Genomic DNA, 22,127 nt, shown 5'->3' on the forward strand with positions numbered 1-22,127 from the left:
CGAGTCAGGTGTAACCTCACGTAATCTGCTGCTTGACAAAATATTTCGTTGCGTTACAGATAGCCCTTTCACTTATGCCCAGTAATTTTTACACCATTTTAAAAAGACCAATCAAATCATTTTATTACGAGATCAATTTGACGACTAGTTATAAAATCTTGTATAAAGAGAACTCGTGTTCTCCTCTTTGTCTTGTCACGCAGTCTTTTGTCATTCACGAGAAACGCGCGACGAGCCCAAAGAACTTTTGCGTTGAAAGTTAGACCTTTAGATACCTTGAGACAACATCGACGGGAAGTAGAATACTCCCCTCCGCCGCAAAAAATGGTAAAAATACCCGTTTCTTAAATTTTTTGGCATAACTGACGTATACGGCTTGCAGTGTTTTTATAGCCAATTTGATTTCCCACAAACTTCATGTTTCTGTATTTGTATAGGCCCCCAGTAGTTTGGGAGACCGGTCGCCTAATGGTTGTTTGTGCTGTTTTTTGCCCATAAATGGGTGAAGGTGCCTTGCAGGTTGTTATTAACCCTCCTTCCCAGGGCCTGTTTTATTCTTGGTAATGTATATACGTATTGCCCTTCCATTGGCGCATGCAAATCATTTTTTCGTAAATTGGAAATCTTTGGATTTAGAATAGGCTACGCCTGCCACGCAGCCTAGATTTAGAAGGGTCGAAGGGAATCCCCGACGATTAAGTCAAAAAGAGATCTGGGAATAAGAGGGAAGGAATCTGACTGTTACACCACATATGGTGGTGTCGAGCCAAAATGGCGGACCAAGAAGGAGTTGAAGGAGAGTTTGTCAATGGTGCCTCGCTGCTTGCGTCTGCCCTGAAGTCTCAAGGTGTGGAATACATGTTTGGAGTTGTGGGCATTCCAGTTGTTGAGGTTGCGGGCGCTGCACAGGTGGAAGGGATTAAATACATCGGCATGAGAAACGAGCAAGCGGTGAGCTGGGGCGCGTCCCCCGATATATAAACTTGTCCATCTCGATTTTCTTTATTCTTTATAGACAGATAAATCGTTATACGTTTAACCGAAAATAACAGCTTTTCAAAAATACCTTAAGTCATCTATTTTCTACTTTCAAACCTTTTCTTTCACTTCCGGAAATGGAATAACCCAAATTAGTCGGGATACCACATCCTTGTTTGGGGAAGGGGGGGTGGGGGGGGGGGGGGAATGGTAAGGGAAGTGAAGTGGGTGTGATGGAAATGGATCGTCCTCCTTGCACCATTAAGTCTTTTGTTTACTTGAAGTTCTTACAGAACATCTTCCAATTCAATTTGACTTTATTTCAAGCACTCAACGTATTCACTTTTCTCCATCTTAAATGTAAACTGGACAATTAGGTCAGATCCCCACTCCATCCAGGGTGCATTCCATGAATTCAACACGCCAAAGATACGCCAAATTTTTTTATATGTTGATGCCAAGGTCCTCTATTATTCTTACCTAAATAAGTCATCTGCACGCCAGTTCAAAGGTGCCGACTACAATAGGCCTTATCACGGTTTTCGACGCTATCTTGACGAGTACGCAAAGCTTGTAGAAATTATAGTGTTTGTATGGGAATCCGACAGGAAATATATTTTACAAAATATGGAATTCTGGACAACTTATGAATTGTAAAGTTTGAAGGATGTAGCTGGGCTAGAAAGGGTTCAGTTACGTTTTTAATAATTATTGCCCATACATTTGTCTATATTTTTTTCCGCAAATTAACGTGGTTCGGGGAAAAATTAAATATTATCATCAGTATTTCAAGGCTGGTATTTCTCTGTCTGTATATAGGCTTGCTATGCAGCATCAGCTATTGGATATCTAACTGGACGGTAAGATGTTAACATACTACTATTTTTAGTATTTGTTTGTCAAGCATTTGGTTTGATTGCATAGGTGGTGGAGCAGGGGGGAGGGGAAGGGGGGCTGTAACCCTCAAACAAAAATTTTGAGAGGCTCAGCTTCCCCCCCCCCCCATTTCAGCACCGAAAGTATCATCATTTGCCTGTGGCATCGGCGACTTCAGAGCGTACATTTTCTGTCTTCTGATGACTAAAAAACTTCCTTGTCACAAATCAATTATGGACACACCAGACACTGATAAGATTGCAAAGAGGTCAACTACGTAAAAGACATTTTGAGAAATATAAATAAGGATATGCCCCCCCCCCTCCAGAGGGGTGCTTGGCCTGGTGTATGACAAGGCTCTCACGTTTCAAAATGCTTCACTGCCTCTGGATTGATACATTTATACAGAATGATAAACCTGTAAACTATCCTCTGAATGGTGCCAAACAAACTTTTGATAGTCATTATAATTGTGAATATTTGGTTGCAGACCTGGTGTTTGCCTTGTGGTTTCTGGACCAGGATTAATACATGCTCTGGGAGGAATGGCAAATGCTATGAGTAACTGCTGGTTAGTAGTGCTGCAGATATTGTTTACCACTTTTCCGGGGGGGGGGGGCACTTATACGGGGAGGCTCCGCCTAAAAGGGGTACCTTTTCACGCTTCAGATATATAAAAGGGTAGGAATTTAACAAGTTAAGGTATGTGAAAGGGTAGGGAAATCTGTCATTTAGGTATTTAAAGGGGTCTTTAATAAAAATATTTCGAACAGACGCATCTTATGGCTGTATCATTTTGATTTATTAAACGCTACATAGAAATGAGAATAAGACTTCCTGTTTAAGGTATATGTCATGTCATTTAGGTATGTGAAAGGGGTACCTTTTTTCAATAAAAGGTATACAAAAGGGGTACTTTTTCTGTCAAAATGGTATATAAAAGGGTAAGGGGTTGGACCTCGGGGCGGAGCCTCCCCGTATCAAACCTTTTCAAGTAGCCCCCCCGGGCCACTTTTATTCTGTGAGCTATAAAATTATGACTGTATGGATGTCAACTGGAGACTTCTCCTCAAGGGAGGGACTTGCCCTCAATATTTATGCTCAAAATAAAAATTGCTTACCAAGTGCCTGATCTGTTGGCCATTTCTGTTTGTTCAAAAATTTGAGAGTTGATGTTTGACCATTTCTTCTTCCTATATTGGTAGTACCGGTAACTATTTTTCATATTTCTAAGTTGCTTATAAATAATTGATGAGATTTTTTATCTTATATTTAGATTCTTTTGGATGTGTTTTAAATCATAATGCTAATTGTTAGCCCTTGTCCTTTACCTTCTTTACTGATGTTTTTCAGGCCAGTGTTAGTGATTGGTGGTTCAAGTGACGTTGATCAAGAAAGTATGGGAGCCTTTCAGGAATTTCCACAGGTACATACCTGTATGTAGCTTGACAGTCATATGTAGGAAACTTCAAGCAATTCATTTTGAAACATTTAATAAAAATACCATAAAAGCCCTTAAGGCACCCCCCCCCCCCCATCTCTTTTTAGTCTCCCTCTCTGACAATCCCCTCTCTGGAAGTTCAATTTTTATGATAAGCCCCTGCTTCCCCAGATGGTAAAGCATGGCTTATGAACAAGAAAATAACTAAAGGTTACTTTTCACTTTTTAAGTTATTCATTCTCCACATTTCCTTGTATTTTCCCCAGGTTGAAGCAGCAAGACCTTATGCCAAGTATTCTGCACGACCAAGCAGTGTAGGACAGATACCATTTTTTGTTGAAAAGGTGATCACTGTTTCTCCTTAGGTCTCTAAATTTTCCCGTTCAAAATTCCCAAAATGTCCCAAGTTCCAGTTGACCAAAGTTCTTGAAAAAAAAAACTACGACAAAACAACTACACAAGATTTTTTCTATGGCATAAGCATCCTCCCCTAAGTCCAGGGACTTTTATTTGAAACTCTTGCTATTAAGATGTCAATCAACCTGCACACAGGCCTTATAACTTCTGGTGAAGTAAATTTCTGGTCGCTTTACAAAAAAAAAACTTTCATAGAAAATGAAGAAAATAAAATAATCCTGAACAATCACTCAGTGTGAATTGAAACAATGATTAATTAATTTCTTAATTTTTTACTTATATAGTTTATGAGAATGTTTATATATTTTTTAAAGATAGGTGCTTATGAGAGTCAGTTGTTATAGAACTATTCCATTGATAAAAGATTTACATTAGGTTGGTTTTAAGATCTAACTAATTTTTGGTACTTTTTAGGCTGTGCGAACAAGTATATATGGCAGACCAGGAGCTTGTTATCTGGACTTGCCAGGAAATATGATCATGGGGCAAGTGGCAGCCTGTAAGGCAAGGTGACTACATGTGGCTGTATTTAATGTTTAGATCAACATCTTTTTCTCCTTATAATATCAATACATTGTCAAGCACATGGGTGAGGAGAATATTGACAATCATCACACCTACCGGAAGTACTGAAAGGAATAATATGAAAATCAGCAAGAATGTATATATAAATTTAAGTTTAAGTGAGAGGGTTGTTTTCTCCACAGGTCAATTCGTTGCTCTCCAGCTCCACCAAAGTGTCTAGCTGATCCGGCTTCTGTAGACAGAGCAGTCAAGGTTCTTAGTCAAGCAAGAAAACCTCTTGTAATAATCGGCAAAGGTACAAAATGATAATTTGTTCTTTATGCTATTGTTAGAGGCATGGTGGAAAAGATGCTTTTATGCTCACAAGGTGTTGTTCCATAAAATATCCATACCCCTTCCGCTGAAGGTTTTTTTTGGTTTGAATCCTCCACCCCTCTGGAAGGTCCATGTAATCCCCATACTTTCCTTTAAATATTTTGGCTTTTGTGACCCCCCGCCCCCATGGAATTTCCAATGATCTTCCATGGGGGTGGGTATGGATATTTTCTGAAACTCGACAAGTATGATTTTGCTGTGACAGGTCCTCAAAAGTTGTCATGTTAAGTTTATTTACAGTTATTTTAATTCCTTTCTGAAGGTGCAGCTTATGCTCATGCTGAGAAACCTCTTCAGGAGTTTGTAGAGAGATGCAAGGTACCATTTCTCCCCACACCTATGGGGAAGGGAGTGATTTCTGATGAACATCCTCTGTGTGTTGCTGCTGCCAGATCAAGGTGATTTGCATTCCATTGACTTCACGAATCTTATTAACCAAGCAGGCTTTTAGCCAGGATTTAAAAAATGGGAGTCCAAAATTTTTATAAGGCCTTACTTTGTCCCCATAGGAGGGCCTGAGGGGCATGCAAGGTGTTTTTCTGCAGGTATGGGTGCAAAGGTGTCTAAAGATTTCCAAATTTGCTAAACAAAAACCTCTGTATACAGTTCATATTAATTTTCTCTGAAAAGTGGCCGTCCATAGGACTTGTGGACTCCCACCTGGCTAAAAGCCTGTAACCAAGCATAAGCTACACTGGGCAAATATCAGCCCTAGGTTACTGCTGACCAGTTAGCTCAGTTGGTAGAGTGCAGGACTATCGTGGGTTAGATCTAGGGTTCGACTCCCAGACTGGACCAACACTCAGGGTCTTAAAATAAATGAGGAGAACGTGTTGCGTTTGCAATGACATCTGCAGATGGTTTATTACTAGGGATGTTCTAGTCTTCTTGGATAAGGACGATGAACCTAAGTGTTATGGTCAGCAGGGGATGTTTAAGAACCCACCCCGGAACCCACACAGTTATTGCAAAGAGTAGTTGGGCACAAAGTTCCCGGTGTTGTGGTCCGGTCTTTGCCTGATATTCTGTACTGTCAATGTTTGGGTTGACATGTTTGGAGACATTAGCTAATTAAGCCACTCTACAAATCTCAGGGTAACAAAGTGTTCAGTTCAGTGCAGTTTCTAGGTTCTTGAAGCCCTAATTGAGCAAGCAAGATACATACAGAAAAAAGGGCAAATATAATGGCATGGAATAGAAAATCAATGATTCAATCAAATCCAAAAATTTGTTTGCAATATACTTAGTAAACTGTTCATCTTTGTCATCATCAGAGCCTTGTCGCAAGCTGATGTAATTTTTCTGTTTGGAGCAAGATTGAACTGGATTCTTCATTTTGGGAAACCTCCAAGATTCAGAGCTGATGTTAAAATAATTCAGGTAAACAACACAAACTAGATTATTTAAAGAAGACAGGTTTTATTTTTAAATATATTACATGATAATAGGAGAGAATATTTCCTTTATTTCTGCTCAGTATTTTTCTTTTGTGTGTTTCTATCAAATAACAGATTGAAATACTTGTTAAAGTTTGGGAGAAACCCCCAAAACTGGGGAAACACTTGCCCATGGCTCATGTTTTCACATTCTTCCAAAAGTTGTACTTGATTTTTTACAACTCGATAGAATCACAGAAATTTTTTGTATTTCTTAAACTTTTTTATTGGAAATATGTTGACTTCGAACAAGTTTGGTCAACAGATGATTTTATTATATGGGCAATATAAAGTCATGAATTATGAGTTAAAATAACTCTTCTTATAGTGACCCGAAAAAAGCCAGTTCAAGTACCGGTAATGAACAGCAGTACAAACTTCTTTGTCACGATTGGATTTAATGATAATTAACAATGAATTGCAATTGATTGACAATTTTGAAGGATGAAAACATTTTTCTTTACGCAAAATTTCAGTGCAAAAGCCGGCAGCAACAACAACAACAAATTTGTGGGAAAATCATGGGCAACCATGAGTGGGCCCATCTTGCCCGCTCAGGTAGCCAATCACATGTACAGGGCTAACATCATTTTGCCTACTTGCTGAGCTAGCCATATAATAAATTAAGTACTACCCTTCTGTGTTTCCTATAGATTGACCTTCATGCAGAAGAACTGGAAAACAATGTTCCTGCAGAGGTTGCACTGTTAGGAGATTTGAAGAGTGTTGCAGAACAGGTACATGCAATGTCACTGCATTACAAGTCAACAGTGATTCATATGTGTCAGTTCATTTATGAAACACAAAAGATGTTTATTCCCCTTACTTTCATATAGTTGGTCCTTTTAGATGTGTACATATGTATACTGGGTAGGATGGCCAGAAATAGGGATTATTTTGTTTCAGTTTTTTCCAACTTGCCCTTCAACTGGGACCATGTAATATTATGGGGGATCTCCAAGATTTACCTGCATTTCAAAGGGGCTGGGGGAGGGCAGGGCTTACCTATATTACATTACCCATTAACTTACATAAAATAAGTGTTATTTATTTTTAGCTGGGGGCAGGAGTGATTAGGATGTTTGGAGAAACGACCAACAAATCTTTGTGGTTCACCCTCCTGGGGAAAAGAATTAAAAGAAAAATCAGAAGCAAACAAGCAAAGGAATGAGGTATAATATAACGTTCAGCAAAATTGAGTAAGGTAAAATTTATGATATACACAGTAAACTTGCTTGGGAATTCCCTATTGTGGACACTCGTATTAGGATCAAATTTTAGGTTTCTAAGGAAACTGTTTCACCTGACATCCCTCCCCAAACCTAACATTAACCCTTACTTATCGCTATTGGGCAAAATGTTAGGTTTGGGGCGTGGGTAGGCGAGCAGTTGACTTCCCAGAAAGCTGAACATTGATCAAAAGGTGTAACTGGATTAACTCTTGAAGCCCCAAGAGTAATCAGATTTCTTTCAGAATCTGCTTTGCTTGCTTTCTAAAACAAATTTACTGGTAGCCCATTTTGCTCAGTAGTGTGTGTGGTTGTGATTGTAACATTGTTATTTCTTTTCTTTTTATCAGGAACTTTCTAAGGAGACAACAGTGCCAATGAATTACTACCAAGTCTATGGACAGGTTAGATTATGTCAGATTATGGTCTAATTTCTGTGCGTGAGAATGATCCTGTGTGATGTGGCTTCAGTATCTTTAAGAATATTTCCAGGTATTGACTTTTCTGAGTGAGTAGACTGGAATAAGGCCATAGCACCACACACAACACATTACATTAGCCTGTGGTCTGTGCTTTATTTATCAAATGCTTCATATTAACATTTTATTTATCAACTTGTTTAGCTTAAAAAGCATTTGCCACATGACTGTATCATAGTTAATGAAGGAGCAAACACAATGGACATTGGTCGAACCATGATCACAAATCAACTTCCAAGGAACAGGTAGGGACTTACCTATTTTTTCATAAATAGGCACAAAAACTAACACCCAAGTGAGAAGTGTTCCATTCACTTGGCTGTACCTCATTTCTGCATGGTATCTTTTAATGTTATATAGATAAAAAGCATTTTTTATGTCTTTAGGTACACTATAAAGGTTGCTTTTTTATTAAGACCATACGGATGAAAGTCATTAAATTGCTCTCTTCTTAGTTGATCTACTTTTATGAGGATTCAAACTTTGCAGAGTATAATTTATACAAAATTAATGGTCATCGAACACCAGGTTAGCAGAAGGAAAAGTCTGCCAGCCAGCCTGAGGAACACAGGTTTAATGTAGCCACCCAATAAAAAGTCTGTGTCTGAGCATAAGCGGCCCATACAGCCGGAGCTTATCCCGGTTTCCGTAGTATTAAGCGACTAGGAGTATTGCTACTCCCCCCTGAATGGGATGCTAGTCCATCGCAGGGTTACCCCCCAGCAGTAAATTCGCCGGTACCCATTTATACACCTGGGTGGAGAGAGGCACTGTGGGAGTAAAGTGTCTTGCCCAAGAACACAACGCAGCGCCCCGGCCAGGTCTCGAACCCGGGCCGTTCGACTCGGAGCCGAGTGCGCTAACCATTAGGCCACCGCGCCTCCCACAATGTAGCCACCCAATGGATAACTTTAAACACGTCTCAAGTTAGTTTCATCCAGTCACATTAGAGTTAAGGAACTTCTCAGGGCTAAGCAACCAATCAAATTGTGCAGTGCAGCAAAACATGTGTTAATGCAAAGCACATGCAAATCATTTCCATCTTATTATTCCTCTCAGGCTAGACGCAGGTACATTTGGTACAATGGGAGTTGGAACTGGTTTTGCCATCGCTGCTGCCCTGTTAGCTGAATGCCAAGCTGATGGGTCAAATCCCCCCAGGAGGGTGGTGTGCGTACAAGGTGACAGCGCTTTTGGGTTTTCAGGAATGGAGCTGGAAACTGCGTGCAGGTAAAGTATTAACAAGTCTGATCAATGCGTAATTTCTCCTTTTAACATTTATACATGGTCATGCAGACAGGTGATGAGAATAAAGAAATTCATCAACTGTAGGGAATTGTGTTGATTAACCACTAAATTCTTAGAACTTACATTTAAACAAACATACGAAAACCAATAATAAAAGAGATTTAATACAATGATTTCTTCAGGATTGACAGTGTAAAACAACTAGAATGGACTACCGTAAAACTCGGTTAAAGCCCATCTTCCTGGAAGCAAAAAAAAAAATACATCTGGTTATAAGGCCCCCGGATATAAGCCCCTCTCTGCTGGATAACAGTACTGAACAGGGCTAAATGTTGCTTTATTATGACTTTTTTTACTCAAAAACGTATTTCGATCAACACTACCGTGGCTCGTTTCGAAATGTTTTTTTTATTCCGCTTATAAGCCCTCCCGGATATAAGCCCAGGCTCCGTTTATAACCTCACCCAAAACCCCTTACGTAGTTGTATAAGCCCCGGGCTTATAACCGGAATTGACGGTTAACTAGAAGAGGAACTTCAACAAATGTAAGTCCTTTGTTTATACATACTGTGTCCGTTTTATCTACAGGTACAATCTGCCAATCGTTTTCATGATCGTCAACAACAATGGTATATACAACGGCGTGGACGCAGAGAGCTGGGGCGAGTTCGGGGTAGACCCCGCAACAAGGTAAGATTACGTGATATCAAAAGATCTGTCGGCGGAACGTGTTAAGTCTTCTTAGAAACACTCAATGAGATGGCAATGAAAATATCAGGAAAGCTGGTGGGTCTCTTTCTGAACGTTTTTAAGATGCTTTACATTAAACTGACAGTTTTGGTTGGAAGCCAAATGGTAAGCCAGAATGCCCCCCCCCCACCCCAACCCACGCCTAGGATGGTAAGGTACAACTGGTGTGAGAAGTAAGGAAAGTGGTCATAACAAGTGTACTTGACGAGGACCCACCCTGTGAAGGGGTGGTTTGGGAGGGGGGGGGGGGGGCTTTTCATATTTTTTAACTCCTCCGGCGAAATAAGGTGTTGGACGACAACAAAGTAAGTATGTCTTTTTTCAATTTTCTCTTAAGGGCTCCGCCTACTGCTCTCATGCCAAAGACTCGTTATGAGCGAATCATTGAAGCATTTGGAGGAAAAGGTTTCTTTGCAGAAACACCAGATGAACTGAGAACAGCGTTAAAGAGCGCATTTGACGGGACAAGAAAAAATAAGAAGCCAGTATTGATTAACGTCATGATCAGTCCTTACGCTGATCGTAAACCACAGGTAATTCTCTTATCTTTTGGATGCATTGCCACCAACATATGGTGAATAAGGACAAATACTAACGAAAATAGCCCCCCAACTTTTAGACACAAAAAGTCCTTCCAAAAGTAAGCCCTCCCGAATATAAGCCCACTGGTTTATATTTGGTGTTAGTTGTTAAAGAAAGATGGCGTTGTTTTGTGTTTTATGTCATTACGATATCCCAGAGAGTTGGGACATTCCTCAGAAGATTTAATATTTGTTTTGTGTCTCACATCATTATGTTTAGAGAGTTTTGACACTGCAATATTCTTATATGTAGCTATAGTTTTTCAGGCGCCAACGTCTCGTTCAAATGTAAGCCGATCATTTTTGCTACGCTTAATTCCTCGCGATAATAAGCCCCTCCGAAAATAAGCCCACGAAAAAATGCCTTTTTTAGCCCAGGTCTTCTTATCAGAATTTTATGATGTTTGTTCGTCTTTCTGAACAGTACACCTACTTGATGATTTTCATGCAGTGCCTTTTTGTTTGTCAGTGTATAGATACTGTTAGGGGAAATCTGACGTGTATAACCCTTGAGGTTTAGAAGGTTAATAGCCTTGTTTTGTCCTTTGTCTGCAGGAGTTTTTCTGGCTCACACGCTCAAAGATGTAAAATTGAAGAACATGGGTATCGTGTTGGCAGACGATACAAGAAGAAGAGAAATAATCACACAAGGGACTCTGTGCTCGGGACATACAGATTGATTCCCCCCCCCCCCCCCCTCCTCTTATCCTCTGCTTGTGCTTGGAGGGAAAAACATAAATAAACTAGACACAAGTATTTTACAAAAAGAAATAGACTCGGTGACTTTTTCCTCAGGTTTTGATGGACGCCTACGGTTCTATGAAGTCCCTCAACTTCTCAGCAACAACTGTTAAATGATCTCGAATCTGCAGCCTTCTCTGTCGTAGCTATTGTTTGGTTATCTTTAATACAGTGCAATAATTTATTAACCTACGTTTCACTGAAGTGGAAATTAAGCACGTGAAATAAAATATGAATTGTAAAAAAACCTGAGAGGTGAAAATCTATTCAAAGAATAAATCATGAAAATAGGAAAAAGAAAGGAGATTAATGTAGTATCTTTATTATAATAAAGATTACCAATTATTTTTAATGAACTTCTCCCGGTGTCGTTTTATACAATGCAGTTTTACTTGCTTTATAAACACTATTCAAAACGGAGCAACTCATTAGAAATGCGATTATAAGGGAACGATTGCGTGACGAACCCGCTTCCTCCCGCCCCTGGCCAAAGGACTATTTGTCTTTTTTGTGTCACTGATCAAAAGCACAGTTCTCCTTCACATTGATTCTTTGCCTTTGTATTGGATTGGGATAAAAATGAATCAGTGGTTAAATGTTTTAATTTAAGGGACAAGGGCCGCGGATTCCACACAATAGACTGTGATACACCTATAAAGACTGTGATACACCTACTGGGGAGGCTGTTTTTTTTTTTTTTCCAACCAAAGAAAGTTAAAAGCGGAAAAGCCACCAAGTGCCAATTTAGTTTTGGGAGAGAAAAAAACAGCACTTAGACTATCTGCACTGAGTAAACTCCTATTTTGATCGTCACGCAACGCTCCTAGAATGCTGCACGATCCCCGGTACGAAGAAGTAAACGACGCCCTTGTCCCCACCCCAACCTCCCCCGCTTTCCATCCCCCACCCCCCTCCCCCCCCCCCCCCCCCCAACAGAAGGGGGAAAGCGCTCCAGGAAGAAATGTCTCGTTGGATTGCACCAGAAACCGGTCATTCAAAATCAAAGAAAATGCGAGGAAATCCTTATCGACTAGAAGTCTGCTTGCTATTCATATGCTTTCTTCCGAACGCATCTTCGTACTCCGTCGAAGATTTCCGAACAGCTACCGATCTTGTTCATCCAATCACAAATAAGCACGATCTCATCATGTCGTTCATGAGCCCGCAGTACCCACCAGTGGACAAACGTTTCCTTTGTTGTTTTTCTCCCAGAACGGTTCTTGTGCACCGATTTTGAAACAGTTTTTGCGTTAAATTCAAAATCAAGCACCATGGCTGACAAAGAAGCTTGGAGTCAGGAAATGCACGAAAAATTAAGCGATCTACTGGCGTCGTTTGAAAAACGCGAAAACGAGCTGACGAAATTGAGCGAGCAACTTGAAAAGGATCGCTCGGCTTTTGAACAAGAGATGAAAATCAGACGAGAAGAACACGAAAAGGCAATGCAAGAGCAGTACAATGACCTCGACGAGACCAGAATACGGATAGAAAAGGAAAAGAAACGAATGCAGGAAGTCCACCAGTTTCAATCGTCTCCAGTTCATCTCAATATAGGAGGACATCGGTTCACGACTTCTCTTCAGACTCTTAGGCGAGATAAGGATTCCATGCTAGCGACCATGTTTTCTGGAAGACACAAACTTGTACAAGAATCGGATGGAAGTTATTTCGTGGACAGGGATGGCACTCACTTCAGGCACATTTTAAACTATCTGCGTGACGGTTTTCGAGCCGACATGCTTCCCCAAGACGAGGTTTCCCTGAGGGAAATAGTGAACGAGGCTCACTATTACCAACTCAGTGATTTGGTAGCTGGGGTCGAGAACGTCCTGGACCCCCCTCCCCCAGCACCTGACTTCACCCAGGATGAAATCAATGACATGTTGGCAACGCTGACACGGCAAACAACTGTCAGTAGCACACCGCCCACTGTAGATCCGAGCAGTGGGAGCTCCAGAATTAGAACTGCAGATTTTGTTTTCCACAACATGACCAAGGGCAATCTTGATTTCAGCGGGAAGAATCTATCTGGCCTGTCATTTGCCCATACTACTTTTGCACATAACGTCTCATTTGTGGAAACTTGTTTGGTAAACACTTGTTTCTATGGTTGCGAGTTTGCTAGTCATGTGGTCGTTGATTTCACGGATGCCGACATCTCAGGTGCAGATTTCAGACAGTGTCGCTGTGTTCAGAGTGGACCAAATGCATTCAATAGTCTGGGCGGTGTTCCGGTTGGCAGTGGTGGATTCATGTTTGGGTCTAGTTGTTCCAGTTTTGCGCAGCTCATAAAGACTGGGCATGTAAAATTCACTGGTGCACGGCACATTGGTACAAAGTTTGAACCAAACATCATTGATCTGATCCATTTCTAGTATTTTAAACCGGTTTTCCTTAATACATGTATAGCTTTCTTTGCTCCTAGTGTCCTTGCAGAGTTGTGGTGTCAATAATTTGTTGTTACAAGCTTATTTCGTCAAGGGAATAAGGGTTGGATGCAGTATTAGGGTTTGGTTAGGGACAGCTTTGGAGTTAGGGATTTAATAATGTAAGGGTTATTTTCATCTTACCTTCAAAATACAGTAAGCTATGTACTGTAAGCTATGTGCAGAGCACTAAAAGTAATGAATGTCCCTTAAACAAAATATTAATATATTAAGAAAGACAACTCAAAGCCCTCGTGGTACTCTTATAGAGACTTTGAATTATTAGAGTACAAGCTCATCCTAGGATTGCTGACAGGTAATGTAAAGGTAATAAATCTAAGTTGTGTAGTTGGCTTATGATTCCAGGAGAAATCCAAGTAGACTTGGAGTTTTGTTATTATATAAATAAAGCCAAACCTCCCCTTACGAACACCTCCACTAGGCAGAAAATTCCCATAAGTGGACACTTATTTATGGTCCCAGCCACAGACAAACACCTCACATATGGCAAGCAGAAACTTTCTCTGCACCCACAGGGTCTCCACTCAGTGGAGGTTTGACTACTATATTAGCTAGAAGTCACTGGAGTGGTGCTCAGAGGGGAGGGTGCAGGGAGTGATAATGGGGGTTGGGGGAGGAGAGAAATACATGTAAAGATACAGTACATGTTAACCTTCTATTGCATGCACACTTGTAATTGTGCAATCATATTTTGGTAGGTTGGAGTTTTCCTTGGCTGTTTAAAAATACTCATGCGCAATAAAATAAATGTTGCTATGAAATAAGTGATGCAATCAAATATTTTGAAAAATTTGTTTCAAACTAAATTTGGAAACTAAAGATTTCAAACCAAAAAACACAACATTTCTATCAGTATATTTTTATTCACAGTTTGAATAGAATTAGTTGTCAATATCAAACACAGTTGTGACTGATAAGACTATTTTATGATTTAATGATCTGTGCCATGATTTCAGGTCATGCTAACCACCAGTATATCAGTTCACTTTATTTTGTGCTACCTGCCCAAAACAGAAAAATAATTGAGAGTACAAATTATCCCAAAAAAATCATGAATGTAAAGCAGGATTAATGGTAGGTTCAAGTATTTGCTGATAAGTTGTTATGAAAGTATTATCTTGGATAATTTATTGCTTTAATGACTTGATTTTTAGGCTTTAAAGCTACATTTTTAAATAAAATAAGTCGTATTTGCGTTATAAATATTTTGTTATGAAAATTATGATGAAATTTGATAAAGTGCAATGAAAAAGTATGCCAATAATAAATAAATGTTGCTATTTTAACTCAATGGCAATGAAATGTTGGTTTGAGGAGAAAGATTGTTCCATAACAATCCAAATATGGAGTTCCTGAAAATATTCATATCCTCCCCTTGGAAGGTTATAATTTGGAAATTCCAAGTGTGTGGGGGTCTCAAAGTTTGGGGCTTAACTGGAATTTCCAGGGGGTGGGGGATTCAAACAAAAAACCTTACATGGGAGGGGTATGGATATTTTTAGGAACAACACATTTACAATGTCATGTTTGGGAGCCTAACTCATTCTTCAGTGCAGCATTGCTACTTGTGTATAAGGCTTCAAATGTAAGGCTGCTTCCAGCCACTCTTAGTTACCTGTACGTTTCTTATTTTGCACAGCATATGTTAAATTCATCCTGTAATAGAGCATTTCTTTTTTCTTTCTACTTTATTTTGAACTGGGTGATTCTCTCCATTGGATAAAGGATCTCTGGTAACTTTTCCAAAGCATTCTTCCTGTATCTTCCCAATTTTGGTAATATCAGTAATATAGCTGTGTTCTATTCTTACAAATGCCCACATCTATTTCCATACACATACTATAAAAACCTGAACCAAGACTGGGACATTCCTTGTTGAACTTGGCACCAGAAAAATATGCATTTGATCCCACTTAGTACAGTTGAATTACTTCTATTAAAGAGGGTCGTACAGGGGGGGGTCTCTGGCACGGTTCACGGGTAGAAAACAGACGCTTCCAGTAGGGTGTAAAATGTTTATATTTTACTGGGGAAGTGGGTTTTGGGATCGGGATTTTGGGTCACTTGGACTGGAATCACAAACATAAAATGGGACTGGGATTTGGGCAAAAAATGGGACATGGAAATTGGGACAAATTTGGGCTGGGAAATGGGATTTATACCCCCCTTCATATGTGGACATCTCTCATGATCAAAGATTTAGTGGTGGGCCAAGCCACAGACAACAACTGCAATTTTAAATCCCTACTAGCAAACACTTTTACTAAGTGGGTAAGTGAACTATTTCTGGTCGAGGGTGTTCACTTGTGGGTCAAGGGTATCTCTTCCTGGGCATCCCATGCATTGTATTCCCTTGGGCATCTTCCAATTTAGTTTTATACCCCTCAGCTTGGGTGACAGTGCCGTAGCAAGGGGAGGGGCCGGGGGGGCCCGTGCCCCCCCAGTTTTTTTCCCAAAAAGTAAAAACAGACCTGTATAAAATGTTAAAAAGAAAATTTTCTCTCCCGAGAGGGTTTGAAACAATAACATTTGTGCTTCTTTTCAATTTTTAACGTAGGTAGGGTGATGCACAAAAATATTAAGCAGCCAAAAACTAAAACAAACCAGAAATCGTGACCAAAATGTGAAAAAATGTCTCAAAATTGTCTCAAAAATGTCAAAATTTGTCAAAAATGTCTCAAATTTGCGATATGCGTAAATCACAAATAGCTCTTGGAGAATGCTGAAAATAGCATTTCCAAGCTTTTAGATTTCAAAATTTTCTAGGGGATATGCCCCCAGACCCCCCTAGCGGCTCGCGCCTCCGGCGCTCGCGTGCCCCCCCCCGGCGCTCGCGTGCCCCCCCCCCACTTATTTTACCCTTGCTACGGCAATGGGTGAAATTGGTGCAATTCAGTTTAAGATCAAGAACTAATTTTGCAGTGACTGACTATGTTTTAACTTACACATTAATTATAATAATAATAATAATAATAATATTTAATAGCGCTTTTTCTATAAAAATATCCAAAAGCGCATTACAAAAATTATTATTAAACTAAATTAAAAAAAGTTACACAGTAAAAATCTTACCTATCTTTTCAGTTTTTACCTGTAGTTCGTACTTCAAAATAATTATCGAATATTTTTTTGGAAAAAAAGGAGAAAAAAAAATCGTCCTTGAAGGGACTCGAACCCTCAATCTTCGCCTTTCATCCTCTGTTTTCGAGTCCGGAGGGCGACGCCTTATCCATTAGGCCACAAGGACACAATAGCAACTTCTAGCGACAATTTTAATTCATAAACAAAACGTTTGTTTATTTTTCGTACCACGGAGTACCTGTGAACCAATGCTTCCATTTTGAGTCGCAAATAATAGTTTGGCTTTTAGCATTATCATTTTGGATGTCATTTTAGCAGGTATAATGAAGATAAACACCATAAATTACCCGCTAGAACCTGTCGATCGATCAAACGTTCGATTGTTTTCCCCAGATCTTTCCCGCTGACCTCGCTTCCATGATTCGTGCCTGATGCATTCTGGGTATTATGGCGTCAGCATGTTCAATGAATGAGTTTGCGGTTGTCTTGCTGGAAGGTGTCGAGAAAAGTGCGTTTTGGAGCTGAAAATGCAGTTATCAGCTACATTCCTCGCTTGTAACAGGTAAATAGTTTAACTTTTTTCTTTTGTACGTATGCAAATGAGGAAATTTATTCGCCAAACAAATGTCTAACGCCTTTCCTGCACGCTCGCGCATCAAATCTTGCACAGCGCGCGGTTTGGCGCGAAACTTGTTTGAAGCATTCCGACGGAAAAACTAAACAAAACACTTGCTATTTTGAATTTTTATCTGTATTTAAACAATTATTGTTATTTATTTGAATTTGCATAGCTGTTATTATTTTAATTTAAATTAAGTTGTTCAAAACCGCGAGGTTTCAAAGTATGGTAAAGGTTCTATGACTTCTATCAAAATATTTGGATCATGTGTACTTACGGCACCCCCGATCGAGTGTCGATCGACACTAGCGATCGACCATCGATCGACACTATCGATCGACACTCGATCGACCCACGATCGACACTCGATCGACACTCGATCAACATATCGGTCGACCCGCGATCGACACACGGTTGACAGACTTTCAATTTTCTTTGACACTCTATCGAGTGGCGATCGATACTAGCGATGACTACACGTTCGATGTCGGTCGACGTGTCGATCGGTACCTTACGGTCGGCTGTCGGTAGCGTGTCGGTCGTCTGTCGGTAGCGAGTCGGTCGTCTGTCAGTGATATATCGTTGGTATGTCGGTGATCTCAGTATTCCTCCTCAAAAGGCGGTATGTCGATCGATTGTCGATCGTGGGCCGATCGACAGTCGATGGAGGTGTCGATCGCAAGTATCGATCGAATTTTAAACTCGGAAAATGGCTTTGTCATTTCAGAGCTTTCGAAAGGCTAATGTTACTAGTTCACTACGTTCCTGTAATACTAGACTTTCTAAAAGTCGTGAGCATGTATTTTCCATCAATCGAGGAAATGTAACACGTCGTCTTACATTTCATTACATCTTTCTTTCTTTCTTAAATAAACATGCACCCGTTTTAGTTAATCAAAAAAAAAAAAAAATACTTGACCGCCGAACATTCTCGAGAGTTCAAACCTTCCCGATGTCACTTATCTTTTAAAATACTGCTTAAATTTATACAGGAGAGTCAAACTGTGTGTTTCGATTAATATAAAATTCGAACTTTGCGACTAGTAAAACGAGACAACATTTGAGCACTTTTTAAGAAAAAACATTTTATAGTACATGAACAACAGCAACTTATTATTTTTTATCTGTTTCGATAAATAGTTTGTGGAATGTTGATTAAACACAGTAAAAGGTTTATTGCTTGTAAGCTTGTGGGGCCGTGTACAACTTAAAATTTAATATATACTATTCAAATTTCATTGCTAATTACATTTTAACCCTTTAACTGGCAAATTTTCTCAAAAATGCCGTTTTTTAACCGTTAACCCATTGACGCCTGAAGGTTTTACGCACGCACCCACCCCTAAATACCTGGCTCTTTTACGGCTTTGAATGCAAACGCACAAGTGGAAAAAATAAACCATATGCGCAGTAAATTCAGACAAACAAGTAGTTTCTGAAGTAAACTTTTATTAAAACTAGACATGTTGAAAGACCAATTTATGACTTAAAGAGATCATCAGCCTTGATTAATTGATCTCAAACCAAACTAAAGACAGCGATAAAATTTTATTCACCTCCGCGCGTCATTTTGGAGCTCGCAAAACACGGAGATTTTGTACAAATCCTTAAGAAAAATCGTAAAATAGTCTGGTAAAAGATAGGTTTACAATCTGTACAACTGACTCTGTCATTAATTCAATAACACTTAGCTTTTTTCTTGGTGCAGAAAACCGGTTATTCAAGATGATAAAATTATCTTCAAATCACAGCGGCGTGGAAAAGCATAAAAAACGCTTACAAAATTACAGAATTCAGACTACTAAATGAACACTAGGACCGCTTTCCACGCGTTCCTTTACTATTAATGTTAATAGACATACTCCTTTGTGTATTTTGAAGCACTGTTGTAATTTTCAAAAGCGATAGACATAATTCAAAACAAAGCTAAGCTAGACAATGAAGAAGCAAGTCTCCCGAAAGATATAGATCTCAGATAACAACACGTGCGCAACAAATCTGTTCTCCTTTAAAAGCCTAAAATTCCGGACTCAAAATGGATTAATGAGAGAACCTTGAAAGAAACTTTGTTTATAATTTATTTTTAGTTCGGATGAAGTCAAGAAATGTGTTAACAAGCGTTACAATATCGAAATTTTTCGAGCCGTGCTGTACTGCACGGCAGAATTAATTATTCACATGTTCATGTTGAAAGCGAAGTTTTAATTTTAGCAGGCAGCTTTTGGAGTCAATTGTACACTAAATGGATTTACCGATCGTTCAAAAAATTACATCCAAGTTCGAAGCAATAACAGTACATTACCATTTCGTTCTCAGAAGACTTGAGAAGCCGCATTTAGTCCGTTTTCAAGTCCGTGATTTGAATTCAAAACACATTTGTAAGCGCCATTACACCATGTCTTCACGGCGGTGGAAGGAAAGATAAATCCTTCATCAACAAGGTTTTAGCACTCTGTACTCCATGGTTTTCCGTTTTAGGGCCACTTTAAAATTCTATAGTGTTTCTCCTTTCCGTTTTAAGTCCCAAAGATGGTATTTTTCTTGTTCAGAATCAAAAACAAGGCCTTGGAAGTTTGTAAATACGTGCCGCGCGGCTCCATGATTTCCATGTACATTTTCAACGCACGGAATAAGACGAAAAACCTTCTTTCTAGGACCCCTAGAGTTCCCTAAATATATGCGCAGAAAACAGATTCTGATTGGTTTATTTGCCCTTATTATCTATAGAACAATAGGAGAACCAAAAAAACTCAAGGGAGGGAGGGAAAGGGCATTTGCCAACACGTGGTTTTCAAGGCCGGCTGAGGCCGGCACAGGCATTTTGGGGGTGGTTTTCGCGCGGCCGGCTATGGCCGGCACAGGCGCCAATGGGTTAAATCAGTTTTTTGGTTACCATGCTCTTACATGTTCTTACATTTGCTGTAAAACCGGTTTACTGAGGAGCTAGACTTTCTCAACGTTAAAGTACAACATGTACACCATTACTTTGACGCATGCGTATAAGCCCCATTTTGGACTTTTTGTTTTTGATTTTAATTTTTTTCTTCTTGTCTTTTTCCTTTCTTTTTTCTCGTCCCTTTTATTCTCCCTTCCTTTTGAACTTCATATCCCTGACAGCCTTAAAATTTTGGTTGAAAGGATAATAGGCCATTTCCGAGTTACCCTTTGCCACTGTTTCAAAACGAGTCTAGGTGCGAAACCATTAAAATGAAAATGAGTTTGATTTGCATGAAAATGGACCCGGACTCCCCCATGGGTTTTGTTTGCGACGCAGTATAACAATTTAAATTTTTGGTCTAACCAGCATGTCCTTGAGAGATTTTCCTCTCTTATAAAATATCATCAGAGGCCTTGTGAATATATTTTTCACAACGGCTGATTTTGTATTAAATACTAGTTATCAATTAATATTTAATTAAGGTCGCGTACTTCTGGTTTGTAGGTGGTAGTTACAAAAGGCAGTATTTTCTTTCTGTTTTTTTTTTTAATTGTTTGCTGGAGCGCCGATCGACTGTCTATTGGCGAAATTGATTCCTGTTAGAGACCTCTTTATAAAGTTGTTTGGGTAGTCGCGCGCTTTAGGCGCAATTTGAAGTTAAAGAAGTTATCTTCAAATCTTTTTTTTTTGAAGAGTTTGTTGCTTCGCCTTTAATAAAAAAAATCCTCTTTTAACACCCAGTGGATGACACGTGGTAAAGTGAATGTATTGGAATTTTTCTGTCGGCTTATAGTGTGTCTTGATGTCAAGGATATATTCTGTGTTAAATCTATCTCCTTTATAAACTACTGTGTCCAGGAAAGTTAAAAATAAGTTAATTCGTTCTATAATATTTCAGCAATAAATTTAATTGTGGGATGGAGTTTGTTGGCTTGTTTAATAAATTTACAAATGTCTTGTCGTTCATGACCCCAAATGGAGAACACGTCATCAATGTATCGATTCCATTTTCTTGTATTGATATTGCTTTGGCGAATAAGTCTTGTTATAATGTCTGCTATAAAGATGCTGGGAAATGCCATTTTTGTACCCATGGTAGTTCCATGAGTTTGTAGATAGTTCTTGCCATTAAATTGGAGAGAATTTTCCTTTAAGATAAAGCCAAGCATTTCCGTTATGAAGTGAGTTTGGATAGGAGGGTTGTTATTGTGGAACGTTTCGTATGCTTGGTATACTATTTCCATCCCTCTTCATGTGGTATATTATACCAGCTGGTTACATCCATAGATACTAGAATTCTAATCTGCTGTATATTTTTTTACCTGCAAAGTTGATAAAGTTGGTATTATCCTCGATGTACGTAGTTTAGCAATTGCTTGTAGTAATTTATCAACGAAAAATGAGATTTTTTTTTCAGTTGGGCCCTCACACCCGGATATAATCGATCGATATAATGTAGAATACTACATATAATGTATATGTAGATTATTTGTATTTTAGGTGGAAAGGGAGTTTATAAAAACCATTTTTTGGATGTCACCTACGTGTTTGAGTGATTATCTCATCCACTTGGTGTTTTGTATCTTTTCAAGGTTAACCGCAGGGTTGGTTTTCAGTTCTGCGATCGCCTTGAGTTCATCGCGTGGCAGATCTGATTCTTTTTTTTTATTGCAAACACACAATTTTTACGTACAACGATACAATTATTACAACACTTACACAACTAAAGGGCTCTGCCTGCACTAATTACAATACAAATTTACGTTATTATGTCTTATTTACAAAGTTATATTCTAAGGTATTACAGTTTGATATTCTACTTACGCTACTAAAAGACGTATAACCCGGGCGGGGGGGGGGGGGGGGTTCTCCCTATAATGGCCTTTACGGGGAGCCTCCGCCCGAAAGGGGTACCTTTTTCAGGCTTCAGGTATATGAAAGGGTAGGGATTTCACAAGTTTAGGTA

At 39.3% G+C, this 22,127-nt stretch overlaps 3 protein-coding genes and 1 non-coding gene across 4 annotated transcripts in view; 3 read left to right on the forward strand and 1 right to left on the reverse strand.

Moving 5' to 3' along the window:
• The first annotated feature begins 765 nt into the window (after positions 1–765).
• On the forward strand, positions 766–11,036 carry LOC144661398 (2-hydroxyacyl-CoA lyase 1-like). Its single transcript, XM_078522144.1, is given in 18 exon segments — positions 766–951; positions 1,798–1,838; positions 2,345–2,425; positions 3,208–3,280; positions 3,562–3,639; positions 4,127–4,221; positions 4,420–4,532; positions 4,875–5,010; positions 5,887–5,992; positions 6,702–6,785; positions 7,106–7,138; positions 7,140–7,220; positions 7,628–7,681; positions 7,901–8,001; positions 8,816–8,986; positions 9,593–9,694; positions 10,092–10,287; positions 10,891–11,036. Coding segments are annotated over 18 exon segments (1,758 nt in total). The 5' UTR covers positions 766–771; the 3' UTR covers positions 10,924–11,036.
• A 1,235-nt stretch (positions 11,037–12,271) lies between these two features.
• On the forward strand, positions 12,272–15,226 carry LOC144660827 (uncharacterized). The gene has a single exon (XM_078521552.1). The coding sequence runs from the start codon at positions 12,348–12,350 to the stop codon at positions 13,449–13,451; it is 1,104 nt and encodes a 367-aa protein (XP_078377678.1). The 5' UTR covers positions 12,272–12,347; the 3' UTR covers positions 13,452–15,226.
• A 1,451-nt stretch (positions 15,227–16,677) lies between these two features.
• Positions 16,678–16,770, reverse strand: Trnar-ccg (transfer RNA arginine (anticodon CCG)). The gene is made up of 2 exons: positions 16,734–16,770; positions 16,678–16,713 (listed from the first exon to the last, which is right to left on the reverse strand). It is a non-coding gene; the product is annotated as a tRNA-Arg (tRNA).
• A 27-nt stretch (positions 16,771–16,797) lies between these two features.
• Positions 16,798–22,127, forward strand: part of LOC144661419 (uncharacterized) — a 42,711-nt gene continuing 37,381 nt past the window's right edge. The window contains exon 1 of the mRNA XM_078522175.1: positions 16,798–17,166. Coding sequence (XP_078378301.1) covers positions 17,132–17,166 — 35 coding nt within the window. The 5' untranslated portion in view covers positions 16,798–17,131. The remainder of the gene's footprint in view (positions 17,167–22,127) is intronic.

Source organism: Oculina patagonica, chromosome 7 (genome assembly GCF_052425735.1).
Source record: "Oculina patagonica isolate OP01 chromosome 7, crgOcupat, whole genome shotgun sequence".
In the NCBI taxonomy this organism is placed as follows: Eukaryota; Metazoa; Cnidaria; class Anthozoa; order Scleractinia; family Oculinidae; genus Oculina; species Oculina patagonica.

What these genes read in the sequence shown, in the direction of transcription:
- LOC144660827 (XM_078521552.1), top strand. Translation starts at nt 12,348, where the DNA reads ATGGCTGACAAAGAAGCTTGGAGTCAGGAAATGCACGAAAAATTAAGC.